The 21,440-nt window shown below is 37.1% G+C and overlaps 1 protein-coding gene across 1 annotated transcript in view; it reads left to right on the top strand.

Annotated features, from left to right (window-relative positions):
* LOC146390678 (uncharacterized) overlaps positions 1-21,440 on the top strand; it is a gene marked incomplete at its 5' end in the record, with an annotated part of 58,937 nt that overhangs the window by 20,833 nt on the left and 16,664 nt on the right. The window contains 18 exons of the mRNA XM_084921969.1: positions 609-638; positions 1,381-1,536; positions 1,633-1,800; positions 2,589-2,618; positions 4,769-4,924; positions 5,024-5,191; positions 5,477-5,506; positions 6,016-6,054; positions 13,215-13,370; positions 13,467-13,634; positions 15,352-15,381; positions 15,839-15,877; positions 16,079-16,117; positions 17,934-18,089; positions 18,186-18,353; positions 20,071-20,100; positions 20,558-20,596; positions 20,798-20,836. Of these exons, the coding sequence (XP_084778095.1) occupies positions 609-638; positions 1,381-1,536; positions 1,633-1,800; positions 2,589-2,618; positions 4,769-4,924; positions 5,024-5,191; positions 5,477-5,506; positions 6,016-6,054; positions 13,215-13,370; positions 13,467-13,634; positions 15,352-15,381; positions 15,839-15,877; positions 16,079-16,117; positions 17,934-18,089; positions 18,186-18,353; positions 20,071-20,100; positions 20,558-20,596; positions 20,798-20,836 (1,641 nt within the window). The remainder of the gene's footprint in view (positions 1-608; positions 639-1,380; positions 1,537-1,632; positions 1,801-2,588; positions 2,619-4,768; positions 4,925-5,023; positions 5,192-5,476; positions 5,507-6,015; positions 6,055-13,214; positions 13,371-13,466; positions 13,635-15,351; positions 15,382-15,838; positions 15,878-16,078; positions 16,118-17,933; positions 18,090-18,185; positions 18,354-20,070; positions 20,101-20,557; positions 20,597-20,797; positions 20,837-21,440) is intronic.

Genomic DNA, 21,440 nt, shown 5'->3' with positions numbered 1-21,440 from the left:
CAATTTCTTTGTTCTATAAAAGAGTCATAATTCCTAACAAAAAAATCTGCATTTTCTATTTGTTACTAAAGGCTCACTCATGGCTATCACTTCAAACTGATGAGTTAATGTTTTTAAATAATTTTCAGTTTTAACAATAATAATAATACTTCTACTTTTTAAATGCAAGATATAAATAGCATCCAAATTTATATTGTTAAATTGATTGGAATAAAGTTCGGAATGGTTTGTATCATTATAATAAACATTTGCATCAAAATCACTGTTGTTTTCAAAATTAAATCATTTATGTTCAATTGGATCAGCTGCAGCTGCCCAGCCAAGGAAACTCATGTTTTTAAGCTCATGCCAGAGAAGGTTTGGACCTCTGTAGTTAGTGAGTTAGTGAGCTCTTTAGAAAGATCCATTCTTTCATAGATGCTATTTTTAACAATTTTAACAATAGATGCTATATGCTATATATATATATATTTTTTTTTAAATCAAGAGATATGGGCCTGTACTTCTGTCCAAATAGCAAATTCTTAAGATGATGTATGTAAACCGTTATTGTGTTGTTTTCCTGGGTATTAAAAATAAATAATTAAATGTTTTATCTTGGTTTACAGGTATTTCTCCAAGTCCAACAAACCCTCCTGGTATGAAAAAAATCCATTTTCTTCTAATTATTGCTTTTACTTTAAATTTAACAGGGTGGGATAATTGTATGGCACCAATCTTCATTCACTTTAGAAAAAACAAGAAGTGTGTGCATATGTTTGATTTTTTTTTATAAATTTGCCTAATACGGAAGTTTGCTATGAAATATGTTTCAAAAATTCTATAGCTGTAGTGACAAATATGTTGTGTATCAGAGTCATCACCATATGTTATAACACATTTAATTTAACCTCCTAGGACCTGGCGTCCAGATATGTGGACATCACATTTTGGGTTGTCTAGACCAAATTACTAAATTTTGCTCTACAAGGGCCTGATATCCACTTACAAGGACGTTATACTGCCACTGTTCTATCGAAATTTAAACCGAATGTCCTCATATGTGGATCTCATTTTTCTCAGAAACAAAAATCAGGTTAAAAAAAAAATCACGTAGTTCTTTGTTTTTAAATTCATCAGGTCCCAATCAGCCCAAATAGCAAAGAGAAATTAAAAATGCATGCCACGAAAGAGTTCGGGTCTTGGGAGGTTAAAGCACGAATGTCTATTTACCACAGATTACTGTAACATGACAGCTTTTTCAATAGTCGTTAACATGTAAAGTCTCAATAGAAGTAGAGACATGTTAGATAAATGTGATATAAAAATAAAAAAATTATGTGAAATTGTTTCTCGTAATTGTGAAAGAGTTTTGTGATTTTCTCCTTGTCTCCTCTACAGTGCCAGTGAAGTTTATTATAGACTTGAACTTGCTCTTCCCAACATCCAGTCTGCCCCCAAATTTCATTGATCTATTCAGAGGCTATGTGAGAAATGTGTCCTTCCCCCAAACCATCACTGAGTCTTTAATACTAGAAGACTTGAACTTCACCACATGTAAGAATTTTGTGCTCAGTCACATTTAAATGTGTTCATACTCTGGTGCATGATTTATGAGCTGTGTTTGGTCATTCTCTTAAATGTCTTTATCAGGGTGCTATCCAAACTCCACTGGAGGACCGCAGTGTCAATGTGAGGACCAGTTTGCCTGGTCATGTGACAAATGTGGCCTATATGGTGCATGCAATAATGTCACCTCGCACACCTGTGAATGCATCAAAGGGCTTCCTCCTGGTGGAGAGTTCTGTGAACCAATCACAAGTAAGCAGTTTGTAGCTGAAGAAATAGAATAATTTTCAAATCCAATCCTCTGAACTGCTCATCTTAGAGGAGACGCAGGGAATACAAAAGAGTGTCTCTGGGTGCTCTGTTTTTTATGCTCTGCCAAGTGCCTACTCACCTTCCTCCTCGGTCTCCCCCCATCTAGACATCCAATCATGTTGGTTACATAAAATCATCCAATGTCCAGCCACACCCTATCCGTCTCTCTATATCTATCTCCATCCTCCCAGTCTAAACTCTAAAATCACTACATTACATTTTTTATGTTATTCTTCACATAGAAATTCCACCACTTCAACATTCAGTCACATATGGTTATACTCTATCTTTAGTACATTCTCACATGAACAGTCATTTTAACGTAATCTCTTTTTAATCCAGAAATCGTTCTTTTAATTTTTCTCTTTAAAACTGTGTGTATTATATAAGCCAGACATTCTTTAGTGGCTCTTGTGTATAGCTGCCACCCATTCTCCCACAATGATATCTTTCAAGGCTGTTTCCAGCCAGACTTTTAGTGAAAGGCTTGTTATTAGAATCATCATCATGGTTTATTTTTTGTTATTCTTTATAATGTTTTTAACTTAAACCAACTTATTTTTTTTACATAACTGATTGCATTCTGACCAGTACTGAGTATAATGTGTGGCAAAATGCTTGTGTCCATATTTAATATATGTTTTAAATCTGGTGCTGATTATGACTGAAATTACCGTTTTTACAGGGAGAAGAAAATGAAATATTTACATTTTTATCTTCATTCACAGGTATCTCTCCATGTCCAACAACAACTCCTGGTATGACAAACATCTTGGTTATTTATGCATTTATTCATTTATTTATTGCAGGGATAAAGTTCGACCAATTATGTAGTAATAAAACTTACGAAAGATAAGCATTACAGTTCGTTTATGAATCAATTATTTGTAGTGGTGCAACCGATTACGGTTGATCCGTAATCGGAACCGATCCCACTCCACGGTTCGGTACGCACGTGATCCGAAGATTCGAAAAAGAAGAAAAAAAGTATGTGTATGGTGGGTGTGGTGGGTCTGTCAAGTGATAGTTATGGCCAGCGCTAGCGGGCCAAGTGGAGGAGCAGAGGAGTTTGCGGTATTTAAGCAGCCCTTTGCTGCCCAATCCGATCGGGCTAAAGCTATTACAAAAGCTACTGGGGTTTTTAGCTGCAGACAGGAGGCCGTATTTCATTGTACAAAACAAGGGGTTTAAACTATTATGAACGTGCTTGAGCCACGCTACGCTTCCCGTTCGCGTCCACTTTAGTGGCAAGATCGTTCAGACCTCCAGAGCAACGGAAGTGCGATATAATGTATGTATGTATTATAGACCCTGTGCACGAGAAAATGCTAAGTTCCTGGTTTCAGACCTGATGTAGGGTTGTACATTTCTGGTAGCTTTGCTTTGCGGTCAATCGCTACTAAGATATACTCCAAAATCATGTCCAAAACTCGAAAACGGAAAGATCGCGTTAAGTTACAAAGAGCAGAAGGTGGGAACACTCACCACTGTTGTGTCATAAAAAATCTAATGATCAATTTTGACGTTTAAAGCGTTTAGATCGATCAGTTGTTTACATCACTCAACACAAGCAGAACTGCATCACTGCAGCAGAAGACACATCGTCCACATTCAGAAGCACATCTCTGTATAGTGACTGTTCATCATTCAAACTACAGGTGAAGAATAGTCAAACCAGATGTTTCCCCTGTTATGTCGATATCAGCTAGTCAAGTACACACCTACACAGCATGTTAACAAACCGTGAAAAAAAGCCACACAAAAAATGAACGATTGCTGGTAACGGTTTCTATACATTAGTATTTACGAAGGGTATGTTGTGACTTACCTTCAAAAGTGGTCCCTCGCTATAACGCGGTTCACCTTTCACCTCGCTGTTTCGCAGATTGTTTAGTGCAAGTTTGCATGCTTATTTTTACGTCACATTGTGTCCTGCGTCCTGATCGCCGCAGACGATCTCCTCCGTGACGTCTCTCCTGTACAGTACAGAATCGCTGCATCGATCGCTAGCAGTGTGACTCTGCAGTGCAGTGCTGTATGTCCACGATGTCCACGAAACGTTTTGCACCGTCAAAAAATAAAATTGGCTACTTGATTTCACCTATCGCTGGTTATTTTTAGAACATAACACCCGCGATAAACGAGGGACAGCTGAGAAATATAACATTTGAATCCCTTTTCTCTTTTGCTCTGAGGTGCGGGGGAAAATATCGACAAGTCGATTAACATCATTTACAGATATATTGGGTAAATGCCCAAGACATCTATAGAAATGTAAATCGCCGCTTGATTCATTCATTTGCTTAACTTGTTTTGGACCGTAAACAGGGCGCGAATAGGACACCGGAAACAAAGCTCCCCACAGGAGTTTCCGCACCGGAAGTAGCATATGCTAACGTGCACGTAGGGTCTACCTCACAATATAAAGCGCCTTGAGGCAACTGTTGTTGTGATTTGGCGCTTTATAAATAAAATGGAATTGAATAGAATTGAGTGGTAGATACAAAGACTGTACTGCCCTTTATTGTACCATAATTTTTTTATATAATTGCGTGGAATGAGTCTTGAGTTGAATGTTTTTAACAGGCAAAAAATACTTCAATAAGTAAATGTTAAACTTTTGTCTTTTTTCTTTTTTTGCTGATCCGAAAATCCGATCTGTGACTTAAAACCTTCATCCGATCCGAACCGTGAGATTTTTGATCCGTTGCACCACTAATTATTTATATATTGGGTTGTCTCATGTAACGAATGAGGAGAGCTGACTGGAGTAAATTATTGGAAAACAAATCTAAACTCCTTGATAATCTGACATATACACGGCTTAACACAATATCTTATATTAAATGACATCTCCCATCATTGTAACAGGTCTATGTGATGAATTTTCCCCTTTTTTCCTTCACAGCACCAATGGACTTTGATATAGTCCTTGAATTACACATCCCAGCATCCAGTGTGGCCCCAGATTTCAGTGATGTACTCAGACACATTGTGAGAAATGTCTCCCTAACCCAAACCATCACTGAGTCTTTCACACTGAAAAACCTGACCTTCACCACATGTAAGGACTTGATCTTAATTGACTTTTGTACTCAGTCATATGTAATAGTGTTCATTTGATCCTGCATGACTTATGAACTGTGTGTGTTGTCTTAAAAAGGGTGCTATCCAAACTCCACTGGAGGGCTGCAGTGTCAGTGTGAGGACCAGTTTGCTTGGTCATGTGACAAGTGTGGAGTATACGGTGCCTGTAGTGATGCCATCTCCCCAATATGTGGGTGCATAAAAGGACTTCCTTCTACTGGAGAGTTCTGTGAGCCAATCACAGGTAAGCACTGAAATCTTCTAGCTGTTGCTAGAGAAAAGTGCTTTCACCAAAGACCTTAATGAATGTATCTGACCAGCATGTGTTCATCAACATATAGCTATGGTTACTTAGAATCATTTATTAAACATATGCTTCACTGTAAACTCTCTATAGTTAGAAATAATGGTGTGTTCTTGTTTCCTTTGTCTCTTTTTCATTTGTTTTTGTTTTTTCTTCTTTGCTGTTAATTATTTTTTGTCATTCACTAGAAAATGAACATTTTAAAAGTATAATTTCCCTCTACAGATGTTTCTTCATGTCCAACAACAACTCCTGGTATGTGAACATTCTTCTTGCGTCATTGTTCCTTCTTTAAAGTATTGTTTTTCCATAAATATCATTACAAAAAAAATGTGTAGTCACTGTATTTTACGGAAGTGTAGAGCTGCCACCCAGGGAAAAGAAAAATAGAGCCTATATCACGTTATAACGTGAAAAGTTTACTGTTCTAACATTACACTCTTCATGTTTGAACAACATACTATCATGCAAATACAATATACATAATTATCATGTTCGTGAAATATAATATTTATATTGTATGAACATAAAAGTTTTTTGTTATAACGTGATAGTAGTGATAGTATATTGTACAACCATGAAAAGTATATTGTTAGAACAATAAACTTTTCACGTTATAATGTGATATACCTCTATTTTTCTTTTCCCTGGGTGGCAGCTCTACACTTCCGTAATATATAACAACAACACTTTCAGTGTTCTTAGTTTGAAATGTAAAACAGTATGCTGAAATCTAAACTGCTGCTTTTTTCCTGTTTTTATAGTCATAACACCATCAACAACATTAACTACAGCAACAACCGGTATGGCGTTTGAAATGTAAAGTGAAGAATGAATGTCTGTGTGTGAGCTCCAGATCATCAGTTGCTCTGTAAAATCTAAGACATGAATCACTTTTGTTGTACCAACACAGCTATTTATTTGGCTGCATTAGAAAAGAGAAATTTGAAATATTGAAACTGAGTTACAAGATTCTAAAAGAAATTAATTACTTGAAAAGTAACTATTGTTTTACTTAAAAAAAATGTTTAACCCTCTGGGGTCCAGGGTATAATTGGACATTTTTAACAACTTTTGATTTTACCTCTACAGTTCACCTTTAAAAACGATTTACTTTGCCTTGTTTGGTATCATCCTTTTCAGCACAACCTCACGTGTCTGAATTTACAGTTTTGTTTTCATTTTGACATACTGTATTAACACAATTGATCTAAAATCAGACAAAAAACATAACATCCGAGTAGAAAAAGTTATATTTTTTACTGTAACAACCACAAACATGTTTAATGAATCATATTTCATAACTTTAAATGCAAATATAAATTGTCAATTTTAAAATCATATGCACAAGTTTTGCAAACAACAAAATTATTTGCAGCCATTCAACTTTCACCCTTTTTAAAAAAACAAAAAACAAAAACCCATTTAAAGCTATTTACATAACAATCAGCTGTCCTGCATTCAATAAGATGCCACACAAAATATTTGTGCGACTCCCAAAAAATAATTTCTGTCCACTATAAAAGAGAACATCACAGCCTGATACCTGCAGGTCTGACAGCAGCAGGTGTATCACTCCTGTTTCTACCTGGAGATAGCAGTCGCCTCATTGTTCTGACACACAACACCAACCTATCCACAACACTACACACTAAATACACAAGACAACACATTAACTACACACCCCAAACACGCTAAACGTCACAAATCTCTCACATCTCAAAACTCGCTCTCTCTCTCTTTCTCTCTCGCTGTCACTCCTAAAACCTCCCCCTCTTCCTAAACAACCAAATGTCATGTTGCCATATCATTTTTTGATTGGTCGACATGGTGCATTTTTTCACCAACATGAAAGGTCTGTTTTTTGTTTAGTTTTTTTATTTTTTGCTCATAAGCAGAGAGTGCTTGCTAGCGCTGTCCTTGGGCAGTAAACGTGACGAAGCTATTCAGGAAAAAATGCTGCGTATATATTGTTTATCATGACTCTGGTTTTACGTGGCCTATCAACACAATTTAAAAACTGGTATATATCACCATTTTGCTTTGTCATCTTAAGTGGTCATGTGATTGGCTTACCATGACTACTTTATTCTTCCTCAGTCAAACAGCAGCACTCATGTGATTGTTTTGCCCCCTTTGCTTCAGGTGTTGTGCCAAAAAGCAATTGTCTGCCAGAAAGTGATTGCCGTCCGCGGGAACACGCGCAACTGCTTAAAGCTGTAGCACGTAGATTACTTACGTAGACAGCTACTTCCGTGCAACCGATATAAGATGTGGTAAGCTGAAGACAGCTTCACCCATCTGTTTGTTGAAAAATAGCAACGCGACCGCACCACATTTTCTTGTTAGTAGCAGTAACTGCTTTGTAACGATGGAAATAGTAATTAGTTAGATTACTCGTTACTGAAAAAATTAATGCCGTTACAAGTAATGCCATTACTAGTAACGCCGTTATTCCCATCACTGGTCCCAACACCAGTAACAACAATACCTACTACAACATTGTATGATGTATGAAAAGTAATGTATAAATGTTTTTGTGTGAGCTCCTGATCATCACTTGAAATTTAAAATCTGAAAAACTGCATCACTGTTCTTGTAACTACACAACTGTTTAAATGATCTGGAATTACAGCCTATTTTTGTGATTTTGTTAATCAATTTCATCAATGCTGTCTCTGTTAATGATTTATATATTCATATAGTGTCCCAATCAACAGTTTAAAAAATCATATTTTGCATGGATGGATCTTAACAAGATTCCAAGTGGAGCTTCAGCATGCAACAAGAAGAAATGGGAGTGAGACAAAACATTTTTTGAGCAGCAATTTATTGAAAACAAGGCTTAAACTGAAACAGGCTGTTTTACTGCCAGATTCATTGTCATTTTCTGTCAGGTATTCACACTGTCATGATGTTCTGGTGGCAAAGCCAAAAAAACTTTTTTAGCAATTCTTTCATTAGGGCCCGGGCACTGAGAAAGTCCTATTGTATCTGCTCCGTTTCTTCTTATTGTTATTCAGCCAAAACAAGTAACTTTTGAGGGCCTAAACATGCTCAAAAATTCATGAAATTTTGCACATATGTCAGGTCTGGTGAAAAATTTTGTACTTTAATGGTACTTTGTACACATGGGCCGTGCAAAATGGCTCTGGAGTGCCACCTATACGTTGTTAAATTAAGTCCTATGAATACACAGCTTGAACTACATGAATGAAATTTTGCCCACACGTGTATCATGCTGAGAGAAACAAAAAAGTCACTGGGCCCATCGACACAAACCCAACAGGAAGTCCGCCATTTTGGATTGAAGGTGGCATTTTGGCTCCGATTTTGCCATTTCCAGGCCTTGTACTTTTGCAAACTCCTCATAGGAATTTGATTGGATCAGCTTCATATTTGGTCAGTCTCAACTACACACCTGGGCCATATTAAATTGCGGAGCTTTTGAGTTTTCGCTCTAGGGTGTGGCCGTGGCGCCACGGCGTATTTTGATCATTCGCCATGAAAATGTTATTTCCTCTCTTTCCCATATAAATCGTCCGATCTGGACCAAACTTCTGAACATATGATAAGGCTCTGCCCCTGAACACATTTCAACTGATATATTTTACAACAGTGACAATGCCACCTAGTGGGAACAGGAAATGTCATGTTTTACTCTTTGGAGTACAGTATCGAGGTGGGTGACCCACGTAGCCTCAAATTCATCCAGGAAAGCTTTAAGGAGTTGGTCTTGGCAATACATTGAAAACTGAGTTTTCGCAGAAGGGTGTGATCCCAGCAGAATGTTGAACATTGATGTTTCGCTGTGAAGAACGAAATTGCTATAACTCAAAGAAATCCAGTCTGGTAGTCAATCACTACCAAACTTTACAGACATGATGACGTATCCGTCCTGAACAGACTGATATACCCATTGTCAGGAATAGTACGAGTGCCACCTAGTGGGAAAGGGAAATATCATGTCTTACACTTTGATATACTTCTCCTGACAGGTTGATCAGATCAACCTGAAAAGCAGTGAGAATAAACATCAGTCCGTCATGATGCTTCAGTGAGAAAATTGTGAGTTTAAATTGAATGGCGTAACCTGGTGGCAAGGTGAGTCACCATGAAACAGGAAGTAGCTTTTGAGGGGTTTGGAAAGCTCAAACTTTGCACACACCTCAATGTGAGGTAGGCTTTCTTGTTATGCGACTGTTTTCATGGAATATTGCAAAATGGCTCCACAGCCACCCCTACAAAATTTCAAACATCCAGCCCCTGCCCTATGTTTCATTTATGAGTCTGATACTTGGTAAGCTTACGTAAGATATCACAATGTACAAAAAAGTCTCTTGGAGCAATATCCCAAATCCAACAGGAAGTCAGCCATTTTAAAATGTAAGTGGCCTCGTACTTTGACAAACTCCTCCTAGGGATTTCATCATATTGACATGATCTCCGGTGCATGGAATCTAAAGACCTTTGTGACGTTAAATTGCAAAGCTTTTTATGTTTGCCGAAACCGGGTGGTCATGGCGGAACGTGGAATTTCAATAAATTGCCAAAAAGCAGTAATCTGCTATCACTCAAAAACACAATGTCCAATCTTTCCTAAATGTGGCAGGCATGAGTCAAGAGTCAAGCTCGCAAATTTTTGATATGCCATTTGTCAGTAATGGTTAGAGCGCCACCTAGTGGGACGACTATAATCATCATTGAACGAGATGAAATTCAGCTCGTGGTATTATGCATAACTTCCATCAATGTGACATCAGACGTGCTTGGGTGTAGGTGTTGGGCATGACTCGATGCACTGGGGTGCAAGGGCCCTCTTAACGCTGCTTGCAGCTTTCATTTTCAATGGATCTGGATCAACTCAACAATTAGCTCTTTTTGACCACAGCAGGTAGCAATTCTTGAAAAACATCAACTCTACAAGACCATTAAGCATTCGATCTAGGTTTTAACCATGACCTGATATCATGAACTAGGTGTTGTGACTGAACAAATTAGATTGTAGATATACGCAGAAATAAGCTGCTTATTTTATTGTGTCTGTAGTAATAATAATAATGGATTGCATTTATATAGTGCTTTTCGAGACCCTCAAAGCGCTTTACAATTCCACTATTCATTCACTCTCACATTCACACAGCGGTGGAGGCAAGCTACAGTTGTAGCCACAGCTGCCCTGGGGCAGACTGACAGAAGCGAGGCCCCTTCGACCCCTCTGGCCATCATCAATAGAAGATACTTGCTTATTGATAATAAGCAAAACAACAAAACAAAACATTGGAGATCAGGAACAGTCCCTACAGAGTTCTGCAGTCTGACCATGCAGAAAGCCGCGGCGGCCATAAAACAGAGATGGGCAGCACAAATGTCCATTCTTAGGTAGTTCTGGAAACCGACCACATGCAATGTAGGGAAGGTGCTTGTGTAAACATGACCAAGAATCCTCCGGTGACTTGGCAGGCACCAGCACGCTGGGTATGACGGCAGCATGGGAACCGCGAATGATGGAGCAGCAGATGATGACAAGGGAGCCGTGAATGGTGGGGCTGCAGATGACGGTGAGGGATCTGTGAAGGGCCGGGCTTTAGGTGAAGACGAGGGATCTGTGAATTGTGGGACTGCAGGCGATGGCGAGGGAGCTGTGAATGATGGACTTGCGGGTGACAGCGTAGCAGGACCAGCAGGCGCGGAGACCTCTAGCGGAGACCACTGGCTGCCGCTGCTGCGGCGTCGCGGAGGGATTGGACAACTCCCGGCTTGGAACTTCTCCTTGGCCTGGCCCAGCTCCGAAGCTGAAGGGATCCACAACAGCCCCAGACTACTGCGGAGAATCGCCTCCATGTCACTTAATATCCTCAACTTCGTCTGCATATCCGAGGTGCCAGACACGAAACTCCACAAGCCCATATGAGGTGAGCGAGACCTATCTAAGAAAAAGCATCCGCTGAGCATCCGCTGAGCATCCATATCGCGTCAGCGCATGATGTCATGGCGGGGAACGCCAATGTTTTAGAGTTCAGGACCGAGAAGCAGACGCTGAGAGTGATACTGTGGTTTTCAACAAAAAATGAGCCTTTATTTGGGCTGATGGCAACAATGGTGAGCATAACAGATGACCTGACCATGAGTGAACGGAAACACACAGACTAAATATACACTAGGGGTAATGAAGGGGAGTGGAAAAACACGAGGAAACAATTGTAGTAGCCAACAATTGTAGTAGCCAACTAGCCAACTTATTCTTACAAAATATTTATTGATATCTTCAAGAATTTTTAATATTTTCAATTCTGACATTATCACTATTTTAAAAATAACTTAAATGGATAATTGTAACAATTATTCTAAATAATATTATTAATTATAGCAATTCCCACTGCTTCTTTTACATTCTTGTTGTTATTTATTATTATATGACTTCATCTGCAACTTCAATATAGTTACTAATTTTACTTTTAATTTATATTTTACTTATGTAAAAACTTCTTATAAAGTTAGTGTTTTTACTTGCCTTTTGCGAAACTTTATTCATTGTATTTTGTAAAACTTTTTTTTCTTTCAACCAGCATTTTCAAGGTGGTTTACTCACACATTAAATGAACATTTAACATCTGAATTATGTATAATCCAAAAAACAGGAAGTTGATAACTTCCATCACTCAAAAGCAATCCACTTGTTATTGAAAAATGAGCATTTGGAAAAACCATTTTGTTAATAAGGGTTATACTTTCTTTGGTAATCTGACTAGGTTTACTAGGTCAATTGAAACCGATGATTTAATGTTTTTAAATAATTTCCAATCTCAACAAGATTTATATGCTTCTACTATGCAGTATGTAAATACCATCCAAATTTATACTACTAAATTTCTTCTTGAATATCATTGAGAATTGCTTTTATCATAATAATAAAAATTTGCATCAAAGTCAATGTTGTTGTCAAAATTAACTAACTAAATACTCATGTCTTTAAGCTCATGCCAGAGGAGGTTTGGACCACTGTAGTTATTGAGTTAGGCTAGGTCCACACTAATGCGTTTTCGTTTAAAAACACATAGTTTTCTCTCCGTTTTGGCCTCCCGTCCACAGTGAGACAGCGTTTTCGCTCAAGGAAAACAGCGTTTTGAAAATGCTCTCGAAAACGCATGCATTTGAAAACAGTGCTTTCACGTCGCAGTGTGGACAGCGAAAACGATGACACATTTTAGTCGTGTGATGCAGTCAAGTGACCAATTAAACTAAGATACCGGAGCGCATTATACAGCAGTTGTTTTGTTTGCTCTCAATTTTGACAGCCCTATTAAAGATTGACATGAGTTTGTACATGCTTCAGATAGCTTTTCTTCAAATTCTTTAATTCTCACTTGCTTTTGCAACTTTGTACTTTTGTGTTACTTGCAGCAACAACTCCACCTCATTGTTAGTCCATTTAAAAAACTCGGTGCTTTTCCTCGACATTTTGCCGCAACGTTTCAAAGAGCCAGAAAGTAAATAAACAGCAGACAGAAATGAGGGAGGTCGAATCGTCTTGCGATTCGGAACGTAAGCGTTTTCGGCCGTTTCAATGTGGACGCACAACTCTGTGAAAACGACTGAAAACGCTAGTGTGGATGGGGAGCATTTTCAGATGAAAACACCGTTTTCAAATCTGTCCGGGCGAGTGTGGACGTACCCTTAGTGAGCTCTTTAGAATGATCCATTCTTTCATAAATGTTTGGAAAAAGGTGGACTGCATGGCTAGGTGCTCTTTTTTACACCTGTCACAATGGAGCTGAAAAAATCTAAAATAAAAAATTAAGAGGTGTGGCCCTTCACTTCTGTACTTCTTCTGGTCCTGTACGTCTCAAAAGAAGTAGAAACATGTTAGATGGGGTGTTTGTTCATAAACAATTTATGTAAATGTTGTTTCTCATAATTGTGAAACAGTTTTGTGACTATTTTCTTCTTGTCTCCTCTACAGAGCCAGTTGAGTTTAATATAGACTTGAACTTGCTCTTCCCAATATCCAGTCTGCCCCCAAATTTCATTGATCTATTCAGAGGCTATGTGAGAAATGTGTCCTTTCCCCAAAACATCACTGGGTCTTTAATACTAGAAGGCTTGAACTTCACCACATGTAAGAATTTTGTGCTCAGTCACATTTAAATGTGTTCATACTCTGGTGCATGATTTATGAGCTGTTTTTGGTGATTGTCTTAAATGTCTTTATCAGGGTGCTATCCAAACTCCACTGGAGGACTGCAGTGTCAATGTGAGGACCAGTTTGCCTGGTCATGTGAGAAGTGTGGCCTTTACGGTGCATGCAGTAATGTCACCTCGCACACCTGTGAATGCATCAAAGGGCTTCCTCCTGGTGGAGAGTTCTGTGAACCAATCGCAAGTAAGCCTCTGTCACGGCCAGTTTCTAACTCCTTGCTCTGCAGCACAGACACCCCCAATATTGCAAACCAACCAAAAATAATTATTATACTGGTTTGTTTTTTAAACTCTTTTTACAGTATGGCAAAAAAACAAAACTTCAGCTTCAACTTCTTCTCTCCAGTCCTCTCTATCTTGTGTTTTTCTCTATATTGTTTATTGCATATTAAGGTTCCTGTTTACTCTCCATAGAAAATAGAGAAACGGTACATTTGCAATAGCAAGATACCCTATGATCCAAACTGCACAGACAAAATTTGTGTTTGCTTATATTTGTTGAGCTTACTTAAAATTTCATGACACCTGAACAAAATAACTCCATTGACTCCCATTTCTCTTCAGCAATACTGCTAAACGCCTTGTGTTGACTTAATTCTCACCATGGCCACATAGCCATGATGGGACGGACAAAAGGGTTGTTTCTGAGGGTGTACACGGGCCTGTGGGATGGCTTTACTTTCTTGTTTTTAAGGAGTATCTCCAAACCTTCCACCACAAACAATTCCAGACTGGCAACAAGAAAGAATTAACTAACACTTTAATGAATTTATCTCGTACAAATTTAATTTAATAAACTTCTTAACCAAACTTAATTAATAGTGTTCCTGATTATTCCCATCCAATTTAAAATATTCTAAGGCCATTTCAAAACAACTATTCCTAACTGTCAAAAAGGAATATTTTAAAGTTAGAGAGAGAGTGCCTCCCAAATCCAATCTTGGAGCTGGTTTTATGCTTCCACTGAGGAGGAGTCTGAAAACTGAAGATCCTGCCTCCCATTCTCCTTTTAAAAATCCTGCACTCTGCAATAATGTCTCCTCACAAACCTGCAGGTACATAAAAGGGCTTCCTCTCACCGGAGAGTTCTGTGACCTGATCACAAATAAACTACTTGTAGCTGAATGCATCCACTTTGTGATATTACCACTCCCAGATATCATGAAACATAGAGAAGAGATACAATTTCTTAAGTAGACTTGTTTATTACGATCACAATACCACCCTTTCTAGAATTCATGAGCTTTTCAGAATGACCCATTCAAACATTTTAAACTGAGTAGCCTTGCAGGTTGAGTCCCGTCAGCCACACTTGTTAATGGAAGCTCCCCCTGAGATTGGTGCATTAGTTTAATTAACTGGGTCAGTTTTAGTGGCCTAAAAGTAGGTCTCAAAGGAATACAACCTACAAATACACCAATACAGATGTACACATCCAGTCACATTGTTTACTTAAAATCATCCAATGTCAAGCCACACCATATCATTCTTTCGATATCTATCCCTACCTGCCCAGTCTAAACTCTAAAATCCCTTCATTACATTTTTATGTTATTCTTTACATAAAATTCGATGATATTTCCGTCCTTCTAATGGAGAGTTTCGTAAACCAATCACAAGTAAGCACTGAAATCTAGCTGTTGCTACAGAAAAGTGCTTTCACCAAAGACCTTAATGAATGTATCTGACCAGCAGGTGTTCATCAACATATATGGTTACCAAGGATCATCTATCAAACATAGGCTTCAGTGTAAACTTTCTGTTAGAAATAAGGGCGCGTTCTTGATCTTTTTTCCTTTTTTCTCTGTTTTTCATTTTTGATTTGTAGTCTTCTTTGCTGTTAATCATTTTTGTCATATACTAAAAAATAAACATTTTAAAACCCTGAATTTCCTCCACAGATATTTCTCCATGTCCAACAACAACTCCTGGTATGTGAACAATTCTTGCTTTCCTTGTTCCTTCTTTAAAGTATTGTTTTGCAGTAAATATCATTACAAAATTTGTAGTCACTGTATTTACTAACCTAAAGTCTTTCAACAATGTCATTTGTGTTAATAATTAATTAACACAAATTATTTATTATAAATAATTACTTATAATTATACATTATTATAAATTAATTAACACTAATTGTTAATAATTTATATAGTCAAATATAAATAGAACTACCTTTTATCACCAAAGCTTATATGGTGATAATATATAACCACAGCACTTGTTGTGTTCTGTTTCCTGTCCTTAAAGCAAACACTTGATATTAAAGACATAATATGTACGTTGCAAGGATAATTTAAATTAGATTCTGTGGCTGCATTTAAAAATATTAATCTACAACACAAAAAAGTATGCTGAAATCTAAACTGCTGCTTTTTTCCTGTTTTATAGCCATAACACCATCAACACCAGAAACTACAGCAGCAAACGGTATGGTGTTTGAAATGTAAAGTGAAGAATGAATGTTTGTATGTGAGCTCCAGATTATCACTTGCACTGTAAAATCTAAAACGTGAATCACTTTTGTTGTACCAACACAGCTATTTATATGGCTGCATTTAGAAAAGAGAAATTTGAAATATAAGAAAAGTGTGCTGAAATCTGAACTGCTGTTTTTTTCTGTTGTCACAGTCACAACACCAGTAACAACAATGCCTACTACAACATATGGTATGACGTATGAAATGTGAAGCATAAATGTTTTTGTGAGAGCTCCTGATCATCACTTGCACTTTAAATTCTGAAAAACTGCATGACTGTTGCTGTAACTACATCCGTATTTAAATGATCTGCAATTACACCCTATTTATGTGATTTTGTTAATAAATGTAATCTCTGTTAATACTTTATATATTCATATACAGTCCCAATCAAAAGTTTAAGACCACCTGAAAAATGTCAAAAAATCATATTTTGCATGGATGGATATTAACAAGGTTCCAAGTGGAGCTTCAAAATGCAACAAGACAGAATGGGAGTGTTGTGGACGTTTTCATTTAATAAAGCCTGGACACAAACAGTGAGCGGTCGCTGGACAGAAACAAAAACACAGGCCTGAGGACTCGAACCCCAGGATTTTCCCTCCGGAGACTCAAACTCCTTTATAGGAATGAGATAAATCATTTTTTGAGCATGCAATTTATTGAAAAAAACTGAAACGGGCTGTTTTACTGCTGGATTCATTGTCATTTTCTGTCAGGTAGTCACACTGTAATTCCGATGGCCAAAGACAAAAAAGGTTTCTTTTTTTAACGTAGTCGGGTTGTTTAACTGCATAAGCAGGATCTCTCACAGCACACCATCGGTGCTGAGGTGGGCCGTAGTAAGACAGTCATTTGAAATTTCTTAAATGATCCTGAGGGTTATGGAACAAAAAATTCAAAGCTGTTTTGGCTGTCGCCATTACATATTCAGTTTACCATTCTGCTATCCCTGAGTATCTATGGCCGGACACTAAAAGCAAGTAAATCTGAGCTGTCCACTTTGTACTTATTCTTACAAAAGATTTTTTGATATCTTCAAGACTTTTTAATATTCAATACTCTGACATTCTCACTATTTTAAAAAATAGTTTAAAATTTTTTTTTCTTTCAACCAGCATTTCCTAATTATACATTGTATGCTTGACGTGGGTCATCAATATGGATACATCATCCTAAATTTCATTTATTTGATCAGTCTTCAATGCCATAATTCTTTCTTGTGTTCTTAGGCTGACTCATTTTTAAGGTGGTTCACTCACATTAAATGAACACTTGACATCTGAATTATGTATAATCCAAAAAACAGGAATATGATAACTTCCATCACTCAAAAGCAATCCACTTGTTATTGAAAAATGAGCATTTGGAAAAACCATTTTGTTAATAAGGGTTATACTTTCTTTAGTAATCTGACTAGGTTTACTAGGTCAATTGAAACCGATGAGTTAATGTTTTTAAATAATTTACATTTTCAACAAGATTTATATAAATGCTACTACTATTTAAATGCAATATGCAAATACTATTGCATTTCTTCTTGAATAACATTTAGAATATTATTCATCATTATAATAAACATTTGCATCAAAATCAATGTTGTTTTTTAAAATTAACAAATTTATGTTCGATTGGAGCAGCTGCAGCTGCCCAGCCAAAGACACTCATGTCTTTAAGCTCATGCCAGAGGAGGTTTGGACCACTGTAGTTATTGAGTTAGTGAGCTCTTTAGAATGATCCATCCTTTCATAAATGTTTGAAAAAGGTGGACTGCATAGCTAGGTGCTCTTTTTTACACCTGTCACAATGGAGCTGAAAAAAATCTAAATTAAAAATTTAAGAGGTGTGGCCCTTCACTTCTGTACTTCTTCTGGTCCTGTACGTCTCAAAAGAAGTAGAAACATGTTAGATAAATGGGGTGTTTGTTCATAAACAATTTATGTAAATGTTGTTTCTCATAATTGTGAAACAGTTTTGTGACTATTTTCTTCTTGTCTCCTCTACAGAGCCAGTGGAGTTTAATATAGACTTGAACTTGCTCTTCCCAACATCCAGTCTGCCCCCAAATTTCATTGATCTATTCAGAGGCTATGTGAGAAATGTGTCCTTTCCCCAAAACATCACTGGGTCTTTAATACTAGAAGGCTTGAACTTCACCACATGTAAGAATTTTGTGCTCAGTCACATTTAAATGTGTTCATACTCTGGTGCATGATTTATGAGCTGTGTTTGGTGATTGTCTTAAATGTCTTTATCAGGGTGCTATCCAAACTCCACTGGAGGACTGCAGTGTCAATGTGAGGACCAGTTTGCCTGGTCATGTGAGAAGTGTGGCCTTTACGGTGCATGCAGTAATGTCACCTCGCACACCTGTGAATGCATCAAAGGGCTTCCTCCTGGTGGAGAGTTCTGTGAACCAATCGCAAGTAAGCCTCTGTCACGGCCAGTTTCTAACTTCTTGCTCTGCAGCACAGACACCCCCAATATTGCAAACCAACCAAAAATAATTATTATACTGGTTTGTTTTTTAAACTCTTTTTACAGTATGGCAAAAAAACAAAACTTCAGCTTCAACTTCTTCTCTCCAGTCCTCTCTATCTTGTGTTTTTCTCTATATTGTTTATTGCATATTAAGGTTCCTGTTTACTCTCCATAGAAAATAGAGAAACGGTACATTTGCAATAGCAAGATACCCTATGATCCAAACTGCACAGACAAAATTTGTGTTTGCTTATATTTGTTGAGCTTACTTAAAATTTCATGACACCTGAACAAAATAACTCCATTGACTCCCATTTCTCTTCAGCAATACTGCTAAACGCCTTGTGTTGACTTAATTCTCACCATGGCCACATAGCCATGATGGGACGGACAAAAGGGTTGTTTCTGAGGGTGTACACGGGCCTGTGGGATGGCTTTACTTTCTTGTTTTTAAGGAGTATCTCCAAACCTTCCACCACAAACAATTCCAGACTGGCAACAAGAAAGAATTAACTAACACTTTAATGAATTTATCTCGTACAAATTTAATTTAATAAACTTCTTAACCAAACTTAATTAATAGTGTTCCTGATTATTCCCATCCAATTTAAAATATTCTAAGGCCATTTCAAAACAACTATTCCTAACTGTCAAAAAGGAATATTTTAAAGTTAGAGAGAGAGTGCCTCCCAAATCCAATCTTGGAGCTGGTTTTATGCTTCCACTGAGGAGGAGTCTGAAAACTGAAGATCCTGCCTCCCATTCTCCTTTTAAAAATCCTGCACTCTGCAATAATGTCTCCTCACAAACCTGCAGGTACATAAAAGGGCTTCCTCTCACCGGAGAGTTCTGTGACCTGATCACAAATAAACTACTTGTAGCTGAATGCATCCACTTTGTGATATTACCACTCCCAGATATCATGAAACATAGAGAAGAGATACAATTTCTTAAGTAGACTTGTTTATTACGATCACAATACCACCCTTTCTAGAATTCATGAGCTTTTCAGAATGACCCATTCAAACATTTTAAACTGAGTAGCCTTGCAGGTTGAGTCCTGTCAGCCACACTTGTTAATGGAAGCTCCCCCTGAGATTGGTGCATTAGTTTAATTAACTGGGTCAGTTTTAGTGGCCTAAAAGTAGGTCTCAAAGGAATACAACCTACAAATACACCAATACAGATGTACACTTCCAGTCACATTGTTTACTTAAAATCATCCAATGTCAAGCCACACCATATCATTCTTTCGATATCTATCCCTACTCGCCCAGTTTAAACTCTAAAATCCCTTCATTACATTTTTATGTTATTCTTTACATAAAATTCGATGATATTTCCGTCCTTCTAATGGAGAGTTTCGTAAACCAATCACAAGTAAGCACTGAAATCTAACTGTTGCTACAGAAAAGTGCTTTCACCAAAGACCTTAATGAATGTATCTGACCAGCAGGTGTTCATCAACATATATGGTTACCAAGGATCATCTATCAAACATAGGCTTCAGTGTAAACTTTCTGTTAGAAATAAGGGCGCGTTCTTGATCTTTTTTCCTTTTTTCTCTGTTTTTCATTTTTGATTTGTAGTCTTCTTTGCTGTTAATCATTTTTGTCATATACTAAAAAATAAACATTTTAAAACCCTGAATTTCCTCCACAGATATTTCTCCATGTCCAACAACAACTCCTGGTATGTGAACAATTCTTGCTTTCCTTGTTCCTTCTTTAAAGTATTGTTTTGCAGTAAATATCATTACAAAATTTGTAGTCACTGTATTTACTAACCTAAAGTCTTTCAACAATGTCATTTGTGTTAATAATTAATTAACACAAATTATTTATTATAAATAATTACTTATAATTATACATTATTATAAATTAATTAACACTAATTGTTAATAATTTATATAGTCAAATATAAATAGAACTACCTTTTATCACCAAAGCTTATATGGTGATAATATATAACCACAGCACTTGTTGTGTTCTGTTTCCTGTCCTTAAAGCAAACACTTGATATTAAAGACATAATATGTACGTTGCAAGGATAATTTAAATTAGATTCTGTGGCTGCATTTAAAAATATTAATCTACAACACAAAAAAGTATGCTGAAATCTAAACTGCTGCTTTTTTCCTGTTTTATAGCCATAACACCATCAACACCAGAAACTACAGCAGCAAACGGTATGGTGTTTGAAATGTAAAGTGAAGAATGAATGTTTGTATGTGAGCTCCAGATTATCACTTGCACTGTAAAATCTAAAACGTGAATCACTTTTGTTGTACCAACACAGCTATTTATATGGCTGCATTTAGAAAAGAGAAATTTGAAATATAAGAAAAGTGTGCTGAAATCTGAACTGCTGTTTTTTTCTGTTGTCACAGTCACAACACCAGTAACAACAATGCCTACTACAACATATGGTATGACGTATGAAATGTGAAGCATAAATGTTTTTGTGAGAGCTCCTGATCATCACTTGCACTTTAAATTCTGAAAAACTGCATGACTGTTGCTGTAACTACATCCGTATTTAAATGATCTGCAATTACACCCTATTTATGTGATTTTGTTAATAAATGTAATCTCTGTTAATACTTTATATATTCATATACAGTCCCAATCAAAAGTTTAAGACCACCTGAAAAATGTCAAAAAATCATATTTTGCATGGATGGATATTAACAAGGTTCCAAGTGGAGCTTCAAAATGCAACAAGACAGAATGGGAGTGTTGTGGACGTTTTCATTTAATAAAGCCTGGACACAAACAGTGAGCGGTCGCTGGACAGAAACAAAAACACAGGCCTGAGGACTCGAACCCCAGGATTTTCCCTCCGGAGACTCGAACTCCTTTATAGGAATGAGATAAATCATTTTTTGAGCATGCAATTTATTGAAAAAAACTGAAACGGGCTGTTTTACTGCTGGATTCATTGTCATTTTCTGTCAGGTAGTCACACTGTAATTCCGATGGCCAAAGACAAAAAAGGTTTCTTTTTTTAACGTAGTCGGGTTGTTTAACTGC

Source organism: Perissodus microlepis, chromosome 3 (assembly GCF_051167445.1).
Source record: "Perissodus microlepis isolate ML-2025 ecotype Zambia chromosome 3, ASM5116744v1, whole genome shotgun sequence".
Taxonomy (NCBI): domain Eukaryota; kingdom Metazoa; phylum Chordata; class Actinopteri; order Cichliformes; family Cichlidae; genus Perissodus; species Perissodus microlepis.
This window is presented reverse-complemented; position numbering and strand designations above follow the sequence as displayed.